The sequence below is a fragment of the Osmerus mordax genome, chromosome 24, assembly GCF_038355195.1.
Source record: "Osmerus mordax isolate fOsmMor3 chromosome 24, fOsmMor3.pri, whole genome shotgun sequence".
NCBI lineage: Eukaryota > Metazoa > Chordata > Actinopteri > Osmeriformes > Osmeridae > Osmerus > Osmerus mordax.
In genome coordinates, this window is record NC_090073.1 from 9947689 (window position 1) to 9965076 (window position 17388).

General features: G+C 47.5%; 1 protein-coding gene across 1 annotated transcript in view; it reads right to left on the reverse strand.

The window, feature by feature from the left end:
- The window catches only part of cfap299 (cilia and flagella associated protein 299), a 55518-nt gene extending 38152 nt beyond the window's left edge, over positions 1 to 17366 (reverse strand). Inside the window, exons 1-3 of the mRNA XM_067228297.1 lie at positions 17256 to 17366; positions 15708 to 15838; positions 792 to 882 (exon numbers count right to left, since the gene is read on the reverse strand). Coding sequence (XP_067084398.1) covers positions 792 to 882; positions 15708 to 15838; positions 17256 to 17366 — 333 coding nt within the window. The remainder of the gene's footprint in view (positions 1 to 791; positions 883 to 15707; positions 15839 to 17255) is intronic.
- Positions 17367 to 17388: the final 22 nt, after the last annotated feature.

Here is a 17388-nt window from a genome sequence, read left to right on the forward strand (position 1 = left end):
GTGTCAGGGCACGAGAACACAAATATGAAGGGATGTAGCCATTAATGATTCATACACAGGACAAATAACAGAACTATAACTATTAGTAAAACCATTAAATACACAATGTCAAGGTCTGAAATGTAAAATAGTGCCAGTTTATGTTCTTCTCATGCTCTGCCTTTCCTGGGCGTCATCTAGAGGGGGGCAGGGGGCCCTATGTGGCTGGCTGGTGATGTACCAGAGAGCAGGGGGGGCTGGGGGCAGGGGGCCCTATGTGGCTGGTTGGTGATGTACCAGAGAGCAGGGGGGGCTGGGGGCAGGGGGCCCTATGTGGCTGACTGGTGATGTACCAGAGAGCAGGGGGGGCTGGGGGCCCTATGTGGCTGGCTGGGTGGTGCAGCTGAGCAGAGGGGGCTGGAGGCAGGGGGCAGGGTGCCCTATGTGGCTGGCTGGGTGGTGCAGCCGAGCAGAGGGGGCAGGGTGCCCTATGTGGCTGGCTGGGTGGTGCAGCCGAGCAGAGGGGGCTGGGGGCCCTATGTGGCTGGCTGGGTGGTGCAGCCGAGCAGAGGGGGCTGGGGGCCCTATGTGGCTGGCTGGGTGGTGCAGCAGAGCAGAGGGGGCTGGGGGCAGGGTGCCCTATGTGGCTGGCTGGGTTGTGCAGCCGAGCAGAGGGGGCAGCGCCTGCTTGAGGGGGCCATTTCCACTCAAGCTGACACAGAGGGCATTTTGTTCCTATCCTAATGGAATTGCAGAAATATTTGGGGGAATCCCATTATGTAGCAATTGGAGTGCTGTAATAATGTACTCACAGTCATTTGCCCACTGCGGTTAGCCTCCTCACGCTGTGCCAATGCTTTCAGGAAGTTATCTTTGAGTTCCTTTCCTGCACTTGCCAGTGTCCTGGAAAAAACAACATTGAAATAGTTTGAAATGTTTCTCTTAACCCAAAAAGGTTCATGGTGCCTTAAAGGTTCTTCACGGAGGATTTGCTACAATCATAGCCTGCTCCATTTCTCCAGCTATTTCTGATAATTAGGCTCCCACAACTTTGCATTAAGAATAACTGGCTACATTTAGTGGAAACTTTCAGGTTCACGAATTTTGTATTTTCCATAACCTGGTAGGCCTCCACACCCCCATGCCGTTACAGCTTTACATGAATCGGTTAGCGACAAATTATTTAAACGTACAGTAGGACAACTACTGAATTAACAATCTGAATACACACCCGTAATAGGAGCATGATCCTGCAATAGCAGTGTAGATTAAGGCAGCAATAAATTGTGTTTACCAAATTCTATCTCAGCTATTATGTAATCTTTTACATAATTCAGGTTTACAATCAACAAGCGAAACAACATTTAGGAGGTAATAGTTTCTTGTTTAAAAAAACAAAAAAATTACATTCTCTCACACAAGAGGCCACCTGCATTGATATATAATCAGTTTTATGAAAAACATTTGCTTTGACATTATTTTACAAAACTCATTTATTTTCATTACAAAAAGAAAACTCCATGAAACATCACAGATACTGTCAGATATGTTCCCTGTTTTTCAATAATTAATCACTTTGGTCGTTTAGAAAGGTGCCTGTGCACCTTTAATTATTTCAAGGATTAAATGATTTTGTATCTTATTATGACAGCTTTTAACACTTAAATTGTCCGGTTTCCATGGAAACATACTTTTGGCGTATTACAGGAGTCTGCACACCTGACAAAACAGCGGCTCTAACGCTTCAAACATTCACCAGTGCAGGACCAGGCCCTTGTCACTCATCCAACAGTAACTGTGCGAACCTTTAATCAGTTAGCAGACTCATCCTCTGGTAACAGGAACACCGTTTCTGCTGTAGTTTAGACAGTATGAAGGTTAAAGGTTCAAATCCCCCCACTGTCCTTCGCATTGGATAGAAGCGTCTGCTAAATGAAAACGTTTCACTACATTGATTGAACCCTCACACTTCATATTTCGTGCAATCAGGCAACATCAGGCTGGGCAGTCAGTGCTTGCAGACTGCAAGTATTTACATTTACATTTAGTCATTTAGCAGACGCTCTTATCCAGAGCGACTTACAGTAAGTACAGGGACATTCCCCCGAGGCAAGTAGGGTGAAGTGCCTTGCCCAAGGACACAACGTCAGTTTGCATGACCGGGAATCGAACTGGCAACCTTCGGATTACCAGCCCGATTCCCTCACCGCTCAGCCACCTGACTCCCAAGTATAGGAAACATACTTTAGAGACTAAATTCAAAGCTGAAACTGAGCCACGGGGTTGAGTGTTGCGGAGGTGAAACTGAGCCACGGGGTTGAGTGTTGCGGAGGTGAAACTGAGCCACGGGGTTGAGTGTTGCGGAGGTGAAACTGAGCCACGGGGTTGAGTGTTGCGGAGGTGAAACTGAGCCACGGGGTTGAGTGTTGCGGAGGTGAAACTGAGCCACGGGGTTGAGTGTTGCGGAGGTGAAACTGAGCCACGGGGTTGAGTGTTGCGGAGGTGAAACTGAGCCACGGGTTGAGTGTTGCGGAGGTGAAACTGAGCCACGGGGTTGAGTGTTGCGGAGGTGAAACTGAGCCACGGGGTTGAGTGTTGCGGAGGTGAAACTGAGCCACGGGGTTGAGTGTTGCGGAGGTGAAACTGAGCCACGGGGTTGAGTGTTGCGGAGGTGAAACTGAGCCACGGGGTTGAGTGTTGCGGAGGTGAAACTGAGCCACGGGGTTGAGTGTTGCGGAGGTGAAACTGAGCCACGGGGTTGAGTGTTGCGGAGGTGAAACTGAGCCACGGGGTTGAGTGTTGCGGAGGTGAAACTGAGCCACGGGGTTGAGTGTTGCGGAGGGGGTTGAGTGTTGCGGAGGGGGTTGAGTGTTGCGGAGGGGGTTGAGTGTTGCGGAGGGGGTTGAGTGTTGCGGAGGGGGTTGAGTGTTGCGGAGGGGGTTGAGTGTTGCGGAGGGGGTTGAGTGTTGCGGAGGTGGCGGCCCAAGACCTCACCGTCAGGGAGCACTTTAATTCAGCAGACTGAATTCACCCCTCCTGTGGTTTCTGTTGGCACCAGCAGACCCAGTCCTTCCCCTGTGCGTGTGGTCAGGAGCCCTGACAGTGAGGGGGGGAGAGGAGCACAGGAGCCCTGACAGTGAGGGGGGGAGAGGAGCACAGGAGCCCTGACAGTGAGGGGGGGAGAGGAGCACAGGAGCCCTGACAGTGAGGGGGGGAGAGGAGCACAGGAGCCCTGACAGTGAGGGGGGGAGAGGAGCACAGGAGCCCTGACAGTGAGGGGGGGAGAGGAGCACAGGCAGCCCGTTTCATCTGTCCCTCTGGCAGGAGGAAACAGGAGGGAAGCTCATCTCTTCAACCCATCCTCCATTCGAACGCGGGTAGCATCACCCTTTAAAACGGCACATCAGTGGCCTCTCAGTTTGTATTACAGCACGACTTAAGTGTTTTTTTTTGCACATTTTAAGACGTGGATTTTACTGGATGAGGAAACCGACCCCCAAACAAGCAGTTCAGAAGTGATTTCATCAGACGGCCAGAACACTGTGTTCTTCCCTAAATGACTTCTGGCGTCCAAGTTAATGACTCCTGAAATGATGTCCCTTGGAACTAAAAGACAGCAACTAAACTGATTAGAACCAGGCCAGGGGTGAGGAAACATCTGCTTCTAAGGACAGACTTTGGTCCGGATCATCAACTGACTGCTCTAAACGATGCACGGTAAATTATTTAATTTCACTAACTTTCAATATAAAAGCAAATTAAAGTCACTTAGAGAGAAACCTGAATGCAAAGGTATGCTTTCAAGGTTAAGTATGTACATGGATCCTCGTTGTCTTGGTCCTTCAGACCAACCCTGTGTCCTCTATAATAATACTGATCTGACACTTTACTGGTATACACAGTCAGAAGATTTGTTACACAAGTCCATTTTATAATCTATAGATTCTATATCGTTTATCATTCGAGGGGAGCAAATGATGAACCTTACATGGATATACGCAACAGGACTCCATGACCACAACAGACAAATCCTTGTGACCATCCATGAACCGCACATCAGTAATTAATCACACAACAGGGGGATAATCCAAAGCATATTTCATTAAATGGATTTCAGATGGACTCCAGTGTGTGATGTGCAATCCTCCAGCCTCACTCTGTCAATACCACAACGGAAGATGTTTAACAGCTTCGGTTCTCACGGATTTCATACGTGTGGAATCCACAACACCATCAGACAAGCCCAAGGAAATAACAGGAACGAGGATTACCAACACAGACTTAAACTACAAGATGTACCTCGTTTACACTGGAGGAAGAGCTCTGTCTTGGTTTAAGGTTTACTGGATCTGGGTGGACGTATTCAAAAGGTTTTTTGGCACACTATATCCAATAAAAAATATCCTCTTAAAGATATTACTGGTAAATGCTTAAGACGGATATTTAAAGTTTCAACCTGCATGCATATTCTAAATTGCTAAGATCACTAAAGAGTGGAGCTGTCAGTGTTGTAAAATAAAGTGTCTGAAAGTGTTAGGTTTGAATCAACAGTGGGACACACAGGTGCTGTGTGTGGTCAGGGGACAGTCTCACAGTAAGGTAAAAACATCCTTTTGAGACTTTGAACGAAGTCTGTCAGCTTACCTTCTAAATGTGCTCCACAAAAACAATCTGGCTACACGAGAAAGCACTGCACCGTGACAAGTTCGGGGTTCAGAAATATCTCTTGCTGCTCTCGTTTTTTTAATGACACACATTCCAGTGGTCTGCTCCAATCCTCTGGACTGTTATAATACGTCCCAGGTCTCCCAGCAATCATCAGTGCATAAATAATGAGTGGTGGTGGGGCCCTGTGTCGTAAACTGACCTGACCCCGTCCAGATCAACACACAGGGACACCTGAAACAGGGGGAGCCCAGCCACACGGAGGCCGATTCCAGTTCACAGAGAACGAGGGAAAGAAAAACTATATATATATATATTTATACTTTTAAAATAGTTCCTATTCTGGTTCACCGGCCACATTTCCTTGTGCTGTGCTAGTGAGGGTGTCGGGAGGGGGGGGGGGCTACAGCGGTATAATGGCTCACTGAAGGGGCCTTCCACCCACAGGCCTCTACGCTCCGCCAACTCAACTCGTGCTAAGAAACGTCCTAGTTCCCGCTCCTTACTTTTCTTAAATTACAATAATAGAGAACAGGATCTGTGTTGCCCCCCCCCCACCCCACCCCTTCCATGTTCAAATATACTAGAATTTGAAAAAGGAATGTAATTTATACTAGTCTTTGGCCCATGCCCCATCATGAAAGTCTTGGAGGAATCACATAGTGGTGAAAGTGCTGGGGCAGCACATATTTGGAGGCTGTAGGCTCACTCCATCTCCTGAGTGAGTGAAGGATTACTGCTGGGTGATAGGGGCCAAGGCCCCAAAGTAAACACAGGTGTTGAGGAGGGAAGAGACTGGGGTTACCCCATCCAGTAGCTAAAGCAACACACACTGTCACGCTTGGAGGGGAAATAATACCTCAGCAAATAATACTGAGAGGTGCATGTTTGAGTTTTCCTCCATGGACAAATCTCTTATCAAGCCTCATTGGAGAGGATTAACAAGCCTTTGGCCATTAGGAATTGGTTATTAGGAGTTAATGACTGGCCGACAGGCTCGCAGTGATTTCCGAGAGGTTTTGAATTATTGCTTGTGGGTGTCTCTTGTTTGTCTTAAACCTTGAAGTTCAGATGGGCCCCAAATTTCAAGAACAAATAAATCAAAAGGAATGGCTATGGTCATCTCTTGGCTTTGTGGAGGGGGAAAAAAATTCAAAGGTTAGAGCACATATGCAGTTGGCTAGCCTCTGAACTGTCAAGGTTGTTCTGCCACAGTTGGCCCTTGTCATCTTATTAGGACCATGAGGGTGTTAATATACCCAAGGCGACCTAGAGAGAAGTGGCATGACATTACTACCCTAAAGAGGGAATCTAGGGTCTGGAGACAGCACCGTACTGAAGGCTACCAGGTTACCCAGAGCAGGGGAAATCCTAGCCGGACTGAGGCCTTAGGATAGTCGAACGAGAGTGAAGTTGAAAACACCCAGAGTCACTCTCAAGCTGCCTGTGCAGGGGGTGGACGGCTTCCAGCTCTGAGGAGCTGTCCACCAAGAATGTTTACAGGAATATAAACACTGCATTAGTGTGAAGAATGCTGGGCTACAGCCTGATCCAAGGCCTCGTACGCTGGGCTCTCTGTCTTTCCGGGATCTTTCAAACTATTTATTTAGCAAACCGGTTCTGCATCTTTCATATGATACCCAACAGTCCGCAACCAAATGGCAGTTGTTTTGAATAGCACCTCCATAATGTAGTTTGGCCCAAATTGTTTCCCAGGGTGCACGTCTCTCATGAAAATAAGAAAATGTTTGAATAAAAACTTCTTGTGGAGAAGTCACCTGATAAATCAGTGTGTGACAAATTGGATGTTATTCCTTGACCCAACTCCTCTCAATGGTGTTGACCATAAAAATAAAGGACTGCAAATTCAGCAAGCTAAACTGCTTAAACAAAAGGTTTTTATTGGAAATTCTGTCTTTGAGGTTAATGGAGAGGTTAGGGGTGAATAAACATTTGGTTGCCAACGGATAAATGTGTGTCTCTTGGAGGATCTATTACTTTTACAGGGTGAAGCTGGATGGAAGAGTGTTTCAGGTTAGAAGCTGGAAGGAAGAGTGTTTCAGGTTAGAAGCTGGAGGGAAGAGTGTTTCAGGTTAGAAGCTGGAGGGAAGAGTGTTTCAGGTTAGAAGCTGGAAGGAAGAGTGTTTCAGGTTAGAAGCTGAAAGGAAGAGTGTTTCAGGTTAGAAGCTGGAAGGAAGAGTGTTTCAGGTTAGAAGCTGGAAGGAAGAGTGTTTCAGGTTAGAAGCTGAAAGGAAGTGTGTTTCAGGTTAGAAGCTGGAGGGAAGAGTGTTTCAGGTTAGAAGCTGGAAGGAAGAGTGTTACAGGTTAGAAGCTGGAGGGAAGAGTGTTTCAGGTTAGAAGCTGGAGGGAAGAGTGTTTCAGGTTAGAAGCTGGAAGGAAGAGTGTTTCAGGTTAGAAGCTGAAAGGAAGAGTGTTTCAGGTTAGAAGCTGGAAGAAAGAGTGTTTCCAATTCTCTCTTGTTTTCTTGAAATTTGTATTCAAGTGGATGAGCTGTCTGACCAATGCTGGGCCAGGTCTGAAAGTTTGAAATGATTCCTTTTTAGCAACTTTATTCTCGAGACAGATCAGTGCTTCAAGCCCTCAGAGCTTTCCTGGCCTGGCAGATGGGACCTTTCAATAATACAGTGATTTTTGAAAATCAACACGTGCTGCACTAGGCATATTTTTCCTGAGAGTACATGGGGGGGGAAAAGAATCTTATGGAAAATATTATTTTGGGCTGGTGGACGTCAAGGGAAATTCCGCACAGCATGACAATTTACTTTATTTTGCGCTTTTTTGAAATCCTCTGTCACCTTTGATTACAATGAGCTGAATGGATCAGTTACACATGTGGCCCACATGATTCTACCTGATCTCCTTCCCTGCTCTCTGTGGTCACACTTGCTAATAGGAGGTTATAGAGTCAGGCATGAATGTGTAAGAAAGATAAGTCCGTGTTCATGTTTCTGAATGTAAATCCACTGGATGGAGCGTCCATGCTGTCAGGAGCAAACAAAGAATCTTGTAACGTGACAACTAGAAACACTGGATCTATTGTTCTAGCTGAGAGGTTGAGTTTTCTCTCACAAAGGCAACTTCAATTCCATTCAGTGTTTACACAAGTACATGTCCTGGGTTTAAAAGTGAAGTCTTGACTATTGCAATTTGCAGTCCCACCTTTCACCCCACGGAGCTATTTACCCTCACAATCTAGGCCTACCTCACGAACTACAGAACAATTGTTCGGCACCTAACTTCCACCATGTAGACCCCACATCTTATTGGACGGAGGCATCTACATGCCAAAAAGGCCAATCGTTGAGAGCTTAGAGAGTTGTTTGCGGTGTTCAGAATCCATATTCAGCAGGTCAAGGGGGAGGCACTCTGCCCCACTGCATCAGGATCCTCTCTCCATCTCCCCCTCCTACTGGATCCAGGAGGTAGGGACTGGGCCTGTGTGTTGGTGGTCCTTGGCTCGGGTCCACAGGAGTGGGGGTGTGTGGGGGGCGATGCACCAGGGGAAGAAGCTGCTCCACGTCCTACCCTACAGGTCGCTGCAGAAGCCATCACACACATCCGCCGTTTACAGGATGCCCTGACTACAAAGCGGGATGATGACAGCGCTGGTAGTAGCTTTATGGCACGGGCTGTATAATGTGAAAACCACGTCCACCCCTGTACCCTGGCGGACAGGGAGGGGGAGGAGGTTCGATCGCAAGTAATCAAACATCAGAGGCCAGGGAGCCCGAGGGGGGGAAGGATGTGAGGGATAAAGCTGAACACGTCCCCAACCTCTGTGACTCACTAACTGCTGTAACAGCTCGTAATAAAAACCGGCAACTCCAGTATAGGACGGGAGCCCCACTTCTCCTCCCTTCTCCCCCACCTCTCCTACCCCACCTCCCTCCTCCCCCACCTCTCCTACCCCACCTCCCTCCTCCCGCTCCTCCCCCACCTCTCCTACCCCACCTCCCTCCTCCCGCTCCTCCCCCCCGCTCCTCCTCCCCTCTTCCCCTCCACCCCCACCTCTCCTACCCCACCTCCCTCCTCCCGCTCCTCCCCCACCTCCCTCCTCCCGCTCCTCCCCCACCTCTCCTACCCCACCTCCCTCCTCCCCCACCTCTCCTACCCCACCTCCCTCCTCCCGCTCCTCCCTCCTCCCCCCCGCTCCTCCTCCACCTCCATCTCCCCCACTCCTCTCCACCACTCCCCTCCACCTCCCTCCCCTCTCCTCCCTCCCTCCCTCCACCTCCAACTCCCCCACTCCCCTCCACCTCCAACTCCCCCACTCCTCTCCACCACTCCCCTCCACCTCCCTCCCCTCTCCTCCCTCCCTCCTCCCTCCCTCCCCACTCCCCCCCTCCTCCCCCTCCCTCCCCCTCCTGGATATGCAGAGTGCTGCTTACAGGACCGAGGGCATCTGAGGAGGAAGCAGCGGCAGAGAACAACAAGCAAACAGATGTTTCCGTTAAAAGAAGAAAGCAGACACCATCCAGAGAGCCTGGTCTCGCTCGCCCTCCGAGCGCCCGCTCACCACTTTAAAGGGAAGTGGGCTACACAACTTCAACTAAGACAAATGCTCTAATTCGCCATGTTCGCCATTAACATTAGATAGCGTAATGAGTGACAGGAGAAGAGTAAACACTTGACTTGATTTCTGTCCCTTCTCTGTCCATTACCAGCCCACCACAGGCTCATTAGGCTGGTAAAAGCCATCGCAAGAGAGATGCGGACGTTTAAATAATTGCAATTTAAGAAACCAAACTAGGATTTGGTAGCACCACAAGCACGTGTGTCCCTTTGAATCAAAAGCGTGATTCATTTGGCTCCCTGAGCAAGTCCTTTTACAAGAAATCAATTATAGGATAAGCAAACCCATCCAAATGACTGACTTGATGAAACTGCTAAATACTTCAAGATGTGGGGTTTTTTCCGCGAACAATGGTGCAGCTACTGTAGAAAGATTTTCATTTAAGTACATGTGGGTACAGTAGGCCTATACTAGTTGTACCATAAAAAAACAATGGGTCACATCCATTGATAAAATAAAATCTTTAAGAATAGCTACAGTAACAAGTAATTTATTCTTAAAAACCTAGAGAAGTTGAAGTAGACCAATTATTACAAACAGGCTATAGTCTACAGGACTGTTCACATACTCAGTTAACTTGTTCTAAGGCTTGAGGAAGGCAGAAGTGTTCTCCTCTGCATTGAGAAAGCAGTGCATGGTGAATGTCATTAGTGTGTGGGTTTTTATTACCCATCTTTGCTTCCACATAATCGCTCACATCCGAATGCTGTGGATGTTTTCACAGGGAGGTCCTATTCTCTTCATGCTGGCTGGAGACACAGAGATCACAGTCATGCTTGGCTTGATGCAACCATGAATAAAAGAGCGAAGGGCAAGAAAAAGATCTTCAAAGGATTTTGTTTTGTCAGCCATCAAAGTAGGACCCCTCTCTGGCCCTCAGAACTGCAGCAGGCTGTTACAGGGCTTCCTCCACACACCAGCCCTGTAGCAGGTAGAACCTCCACACACCAGCCCTGTAGCAGGTAGAACCTCCACACACCAGCCCTGTAGCAGGTAGAACCTCCACGCACCAGCCCTGTAGCAGGTAGAACCTCCACACACCAGCCCTGTAGCAGGTAGGACCTCCACACACCAGCCCTGTTGCAGGTAGAACCTCCACACACCAGCCCTGTAGCAGGTAGGACCTCCACACACCAGCCCTGTAGCAGGTAGGACCTCCACACACCAGCCCTGTAGCAGGTAGGACCTCCACACACCAGCCCTGTAGCAGGTAGAACCTCCACACACCAGCCCTGTAGCAGGTAGAACCTCCACGCACCAGCCCTGTAGCAGGTAGAACCTCCACACACCAGCCCTGTAGCAGGTAGGACCTCCACACACCAGCCCTGTTGCAGGTAGGACCTCCACACACCAGCCCTGTAGCAGGTAGAACCTCCACACACCAGCCCTGTAGCAGGTAGGACCTCCACACACCAGCCCTGTAGCAGGTAGGACCTCCACACACCAGCCCTGTAGCAGGTAAACCTCCACAACCACAAAAGGAACACACTAGTACAGTATGTTGGTAAAGAACATAAGGCCCAGCTTAAGCTGATCCAAAGGAAATCTCTATCAAGGAAATTGAAAGAGGAGGGTCTTACGGCTGTCCAGTCAAAACCCTGTCCAGCGCAAACCATTCTAACATGGAGCTCAGGGCTCCCAATCCCCATGTTTACTCAGCTGATTTCAGTACGGCCCATTTCCATGCAGAAACACAATACTTCTAAGTAGCAGATGAATACCCTCCAACACATGCTGCAAACTGATGTCTGGTGGCAGTACACACCCAAAATGAAAAGCATACTGTAGACCCATATAACGCTGGCTTCATTTAGGGAAATGGCCATCAGATGTTGGCAAACTTATGGTGCCAATTGGAGCTTGGGTTAGCCAGCAAGGCAAGTATTTTTGTGTGTTATGATTGTTTTAAAGAAACCAAAATTCTACTGTAAAAAAATCTGTTTACATTAGGGGTAGGCTTCAGTGTTTTCTTTTGTCAGCTTGCGTGATCAAAAGACACAAACATTTGGGGATGGGTTTACAAAGACATGGTAAACCAGAACAGAGTCCAAACAAAGGCAAGAAATAACAAAAAAAACTGTCCCTACTTACCACACTTATCTTCTTCAAAACCCTTGTGCTGCCTTCGGGCCATTGTGACCCACCGTCATGGTGAAAAAGGTGGGTCACAATGACCCCAAGGCAGCACAAGGGATAAAAAAAGAATTAGCGAAATATGGGATGTCTTGTGAGAGAGCTGCAGTCTGTCAGTCACTGCCTGTGAGCACTTCCTCCCTGCTTAGTTTAAAAGTGGCGCGGCCCGTTCCCAGAGCTGTGTGGGTACGATGTGGAGGTTGGCTCGGTCCTTGCGGCATGTGTGTCGACCGTGGACAGCGCCGGCAGGCTGGCTTTGTCAGGCGCACACCGTGTCCAACATCGCAAACCCAGGTGAGGCAATTTGGCGTGACAGCACATGTAACCAAGCCTGCCAACCTTGGCAGCACGGAGCCAGCGCGGGGCTGGAGGCCAGCAGGGGGCTGGAGGCCAGCGTGGGGCTGGAGGCCAGCGCGGGGCTGGAGGCCAGTGCGGGTCTGGGGCTGGGGCTTGGCTCGTCGAAGAACCAGGCTTCTCATATCAGAAACATCCCCAATCTTATTTTAGCCAGGCGACTTGGGGTTGGACTAGCAACGCTGTGCATTCCCCGTCCATGTGCATGTTCACTGCTCTGGTTGTTCTTGGCACAGTGAGAAATGTCTCTCTTTTAACAGACGAGAGAGAGAGTGAGAGAGAGTGGAGTATTCTGGATGGAGGGAGAAAAAAAGCACAAAGGACAAAGAGCTTGTGGGTTGGACACCGAGTCGGAGTGGAGGACTGGCAGAGGCCTTGCGAAGGCCTGGCAGAGGCCTGGCGAAGGACTGGCGAAGGACTGGCGAAGGAATGGCGAAGGACTGGAGATCAGGACGTTAGCTGGACTGCTGGGTCTGGATCAGGGCTGAAGCCTGGATGCCTGGTGTCTACAGCAGCCCTCTTCCCTCTTTGTTTCTGATCCAGGGAAAAGGAGATAAGGTGAAATAAAACCTGCCAATGGCCGACTGTAGAGCGCACAGAAGAAGCTTCTGATTTGAAGTTTCACAGATCTTTACAGAAAGTGTTGGACTAGATTACAGAGGCCTGTTCCACATAAGCTGCAGGAGGGGTTTCAGAGCTCATCTTCTCCGCAAGTGGCAGTTTGTTTACGCATGTCCAGAAGTCTCCTCATGTGACAAGTCTAACATTAGGTCTCCTATTTAACATTAAGCTAAAGGGATTAGAAAAATCAAATAAAAATCAAAGCAAGACAGTTATATCCAGTTTAAATTAAAGAAAACAAGTAGTCTACTTTCATTGCTTCTCCGAGGTATTTTGATATGAAACAGACTTAAGTCAAACAAGCGTATAAAGCTAACTTTGTATTCTGCTATGGCATGAATGGAACAAAAGTGTCGTTTTTTTTTTCCCTATCCGAGTAGGAGGTTGTTGATGTTTGACTCAAGCTTGGCATAGATTTCACCCAAACCCAACAACCACACAACTGACTAAGCATCCCTTTCATTCAAGTTTCACTTTTTTTCTTCTTCTTCAATTATATATTGAATTTCACCAATGTCTGACGAGAGCACTGGTCTTTTGTTTGGTCTTTTGTGATGTGCTGGCGAGGCCTTCCTTTCACAGTCAAGCTGTCAAGAGGAGCATGTTGTCCTCCAGACTGAAACAGGCCAACATCTTATTAGCATTTGCAGCGCTATCTCCACTCCCTGGGTATTTTATTACCACAAGTGCAGGGGCATTGACTGATCAGATGCACGCTACAGGCGAGGTTAGCCCTTAATTGAAAACAGCTTTATTTATACACCTGGAGGCAGTAAAGGTCTCCTAGAGATCACGGGGTGGTTGAAAAGAAAAGGAAAAACATGTTGAGTCAGTGACAGAGCACTGGAAAGAAAAGAAGATCTTTTGGAGGCATCAGCTCGGCTTTAGGCGGAGGGCAGAGGCATTCTGCAAGCAGCATGGCCTCCAGACGAGGCCTCTGGTCCGGTATCTCTAGAGCCTCCCTGGTCCCAGGAGCGGACCACTGCAGGTGCAAGACAGCTCTTTGGTCGTCCGTCTTTGCTAACACTTGGCTTTCAGACGAGGAGACCCCAAAATGCATTTGCATGGTTATTTGATAGTTTGCATTCATTTATATCATTACTGTCAAAACGAACACAAGGGGTTAAAAAAATAAAATAAAAACGGCTTCAGTAACAGTCGTGTTGTTTACAGACCAGCTGCCAGAACACTGCCTGACTATTCTCAGATTGCAGGTGGTACATTGCATCTTGGGAGCTGGTGTTTTTTCAGTGCAACCACAACAGGGGGTCAAGAGGTCAGGCTGGTGGAGATCCAATCAGAAAACCGCAGAGGAAAGAGAAGCTAGCAGTTTAACAGCTAGCTCAGGGGACAAGGCTCCAGCTTGCCACTTCTGATGGAAACAGCCTGTGGGTGTTGGGATTTTTCTGTCTTTTCAGCTGCCACTTTTTTTTCCCCCCATGTCAAATGTTCCTGCGTGGGTAAGTGATATCCAGACTTTGTCCTTCTAATTAACACAAAAAACCTGTAAAAGTATATTGATTCTTAGCCTACAGAAGGTTGCGTTGGCCTACCCCAATGTCAAAACTAAAGAGATATCTATTCAGTTCAGGCATCAGATCTACCAAAAACAAATGACTTGACCACACAGTTCTCTCTCCCAGGTAACATAAAATGGGATGAAAGTGTGTCTGAAAGAGCAAAACACACTATCCTGGATAATCTTACAATTCAAAGAATAAAAACATGTACAACCTACCCTGGAGGCTAATTCACTTAAAGTTTGTTATAATAAGTTTATCTTATTAATATTGTCAACAATATCAGAAGAACACTTTGTGCGAGAGTTAATTCACTTCACTTCTGAATCGCGTTGTAAAAAATAAAAAATAAACTCCTGATCCCTTTCCCAGTAGTGGGTTTCCTTCTTATTAATAGAGTTTTTCCGTCTTTGCTGACCACAGATGAGAAGACAGGGTGCAGTGTAATTGATAATGGGAAAATCACTCAAACATAGTGTACTATTGTACCAGGAAGGGCAAGGCTTTGCTTTGTAGCTGAACCAAATCCTTTCCTTTTTTTCCTTCTTTTTACGAACAGGTGCATGGTGTATTGAAGGGGATAATGATTAAAACAACTGATAGAGGAAGCAGCCAAGGCAGGAACGCCTCAGAGCTCCCTCCTCGACCGTAACGTTAGCAAGACCAGCCGCTAGCCTCGCACCGCTAGCCTCGCACTGCTACGCAGCACAGAGCACCACGGCTACATTCAGAGGGCTATTTCGGTAACAAGGTGAAAAGTGACCTGCCAATGAATGAATAGCCAGGGGTGTAACTGCAAAGGGCTCTGATGAGGAGTGATTTTAGTACACCATCACCCTCACTTCTAAAAAACCCTCCACGTAAACCTGATAGGTTTACCACTACGGCACCCTACGACAGGAGCCTTTCCTTGGGCTAACACTGACTCTTCACTTACAAGGTCTAACTGGTTCCTGTGAGGACAAGATGAAAGGCTGCAGGGCTAGAGCCTTTAGTGAGTGCAGGTGTGTGGGCTCCTGTTACGCTGGTGTCACTGATGTTCAGCGCTGGAGGGAGAACAGCAGCAAAAATGGGCTCCTTTGGAAACGATTCAAGAATTCAATCCAATTCTACATCCAACATGTAAATACTTGGGTATCTTCATGTGTGAACGTTTTTTTATTTTATTATAACCCTTGGGTCTGTGTCAACTTGTCATCTGCTGAGGCATGACCACAAAGGGATACAGAGGATTTGAATAATGTGACTGATGTTGTTTCTCAGAGGGCGTCTCAGTCATGTGATATTTGCCCAGGTGAGGTTGACAAAAAAATCTAAAAAGTTAAGATAGTAAAGTGTGATCAATCAGGGGCTCTGAGAGATTGTGCTACTCCTGAGGAGATTGGTGTATGTACACTGCTTAGTGTTTGTTCCTGGATACCAAGGAAGGATAGATCTAGACTTAGATCAACATAGCCTGAAACTATTATTGTCATCTGAACTATGACTTGGCTTTGACATGGTAACTGAAATTAAATGGATGTTAAGTTAACTCCAGTGTGACTTCCAACCCGTCGTCCTCCTAGCCTGCATGTATGGGGTTGTTGTAAAACTGACCGTTGTTTGAGAAACCGGATGAAAGAACAACAAAAAAACGTGTTTCAACCCCTCACATGAGAGAGAGAGAGAGAGAGAGAGAGAGAGAGAGAGAGAGAGAGAGAGAGAGAGAGAGAGAGAGAGAGAGAGAGAGAGAGAGAGGGAGGGGTACCATCAGACACAAGATGCAGAATACAGAGCCCACCAGCCTGACAGATCCAGAGAAACATCCGGACTCTCGCTCAGTCCGCGACAGGTCAACTTACTGTCTCTGGCCCCTCTTGGAGAGCCTGGAGGCCTCTGCCGCAGCCTTCCTCGTCTCAAACTCCTCCCTCCTCAGGACCTCTCCGCTGCCCCTGTAGCCCAGCTCCACCAGCTGACGAGCTAGCTCCTCGTCCTGGAGGAGCAGGGAACATTTACATTTTAGTCATTTAGCAGACGCTCTTATCCAGAGCGACTTACAGTAAGTACATGGACATTCCCCCGAGGCAAGTAGGGTGAAGTGCCTTGCCCAAGGACACAACGTCATTTTGCACGGACGGGAATCGAACTGGCAACCTTTAGATTACCAGCCCCATTCCCTAACCGCTCAGCCACCTGACACACCACGTGGTGAGACAGGAACCGGGGCCGCCGGCCGGCAACACACACCAGACTCACCCCCTCCACCCCACCTCTAAAGACTGGAGTAATACACTCCAGCAAAAATGTCACTTTTATACTGCCGCACAAATACAGGACACTCAAAATATATAAGATAATATTCCTGTAAAACATCGCTTTATTTTTGCCATATTATCAATCCAATCTGAGACCAGACTACATGGCCTAATTATTTGGGGATAGTAAAATAGTTTCTTCTGCTTTTTCCATGACTAAACATGTCTCATGAAAGTGAGTTAAGTTGCTTTTGGCACCTGCATTCCGAACAAAAATCTTATCCAAACAAAGTGTCTAGAATACACAACAAACACTTCATTTAACAAGAGTGGGCAACTATTTGCTTCGGCTTTCTGTTGCAGAGCAGATTTATTCAGTATTAACATGAGTGGGCAGATTAGATGGCCTGGGTTGACAGCGTTGTGTAAACACCACATGAGGTAAATTAGTTTGATAATGTTTCACCTGAGAAGATTATCAGGTCAGATAGGAGGTTGGTCGTTACCCTTTGTAGACACAGGTGTTCAAGCAATGCGAGCATGCAACTTCTGACGAAAAAGTGCCATCTATTGGTTAAGTTAGGTAAGTTTACTCTACAGTAAAGTTAATAGCTCATTCCCGGGATGTTAAGAGCTAACTTTACAAGAAAACGTCTTCAGTACTAAATAGTCCTGCTACTTAGAACTTACTCCTGCTACTTAGAATTTAGGTTCTGAACTTGTCTTATCAAACACTACCAGTCTATTGCCAGTACGGACCAGACTCTCGACTTCGAGCGTTTCTTATCATTCGGTCAGTTTAGTTCTTAGAGCTACCACTATTCACACACACACGACATGAGCAAAGCGATACCGCCATCTGTCTCATGTAAACAGTTCCTACAACGTTTTGTAAAACTCATGCATTTTCTTTCGTGGTTCTGTCTGAAGAACAAAGTAAACTATATTCTAGTGAATGTGTCAGTCTTAGCATATTAAGTTGACAACTCGTGAAGCAAAGCAGCGAAAATTGTTAGCAGGTGTGACAAATTTGCTACTAATTAGACCGATGACTGTGTTACTGTAGAGCTAGCCAAGCTCGTCTTGCATTCGGAGTAAACGAGCTTAACTTGCTCAGTAAAGCATTAAAAACTGAACGTAAAACACAACAGTTACCTCTAGGTAATATAAATCCATAGAGGTGATTTGGGAGTCAAGAAAGTCCTCATAAGTATGGAATTCGGTGACAATATTGTCGAGAGCCGCAACTGAGCTGTCCTCCTCCATCTTGGTCTAACGCTGTTGGTCT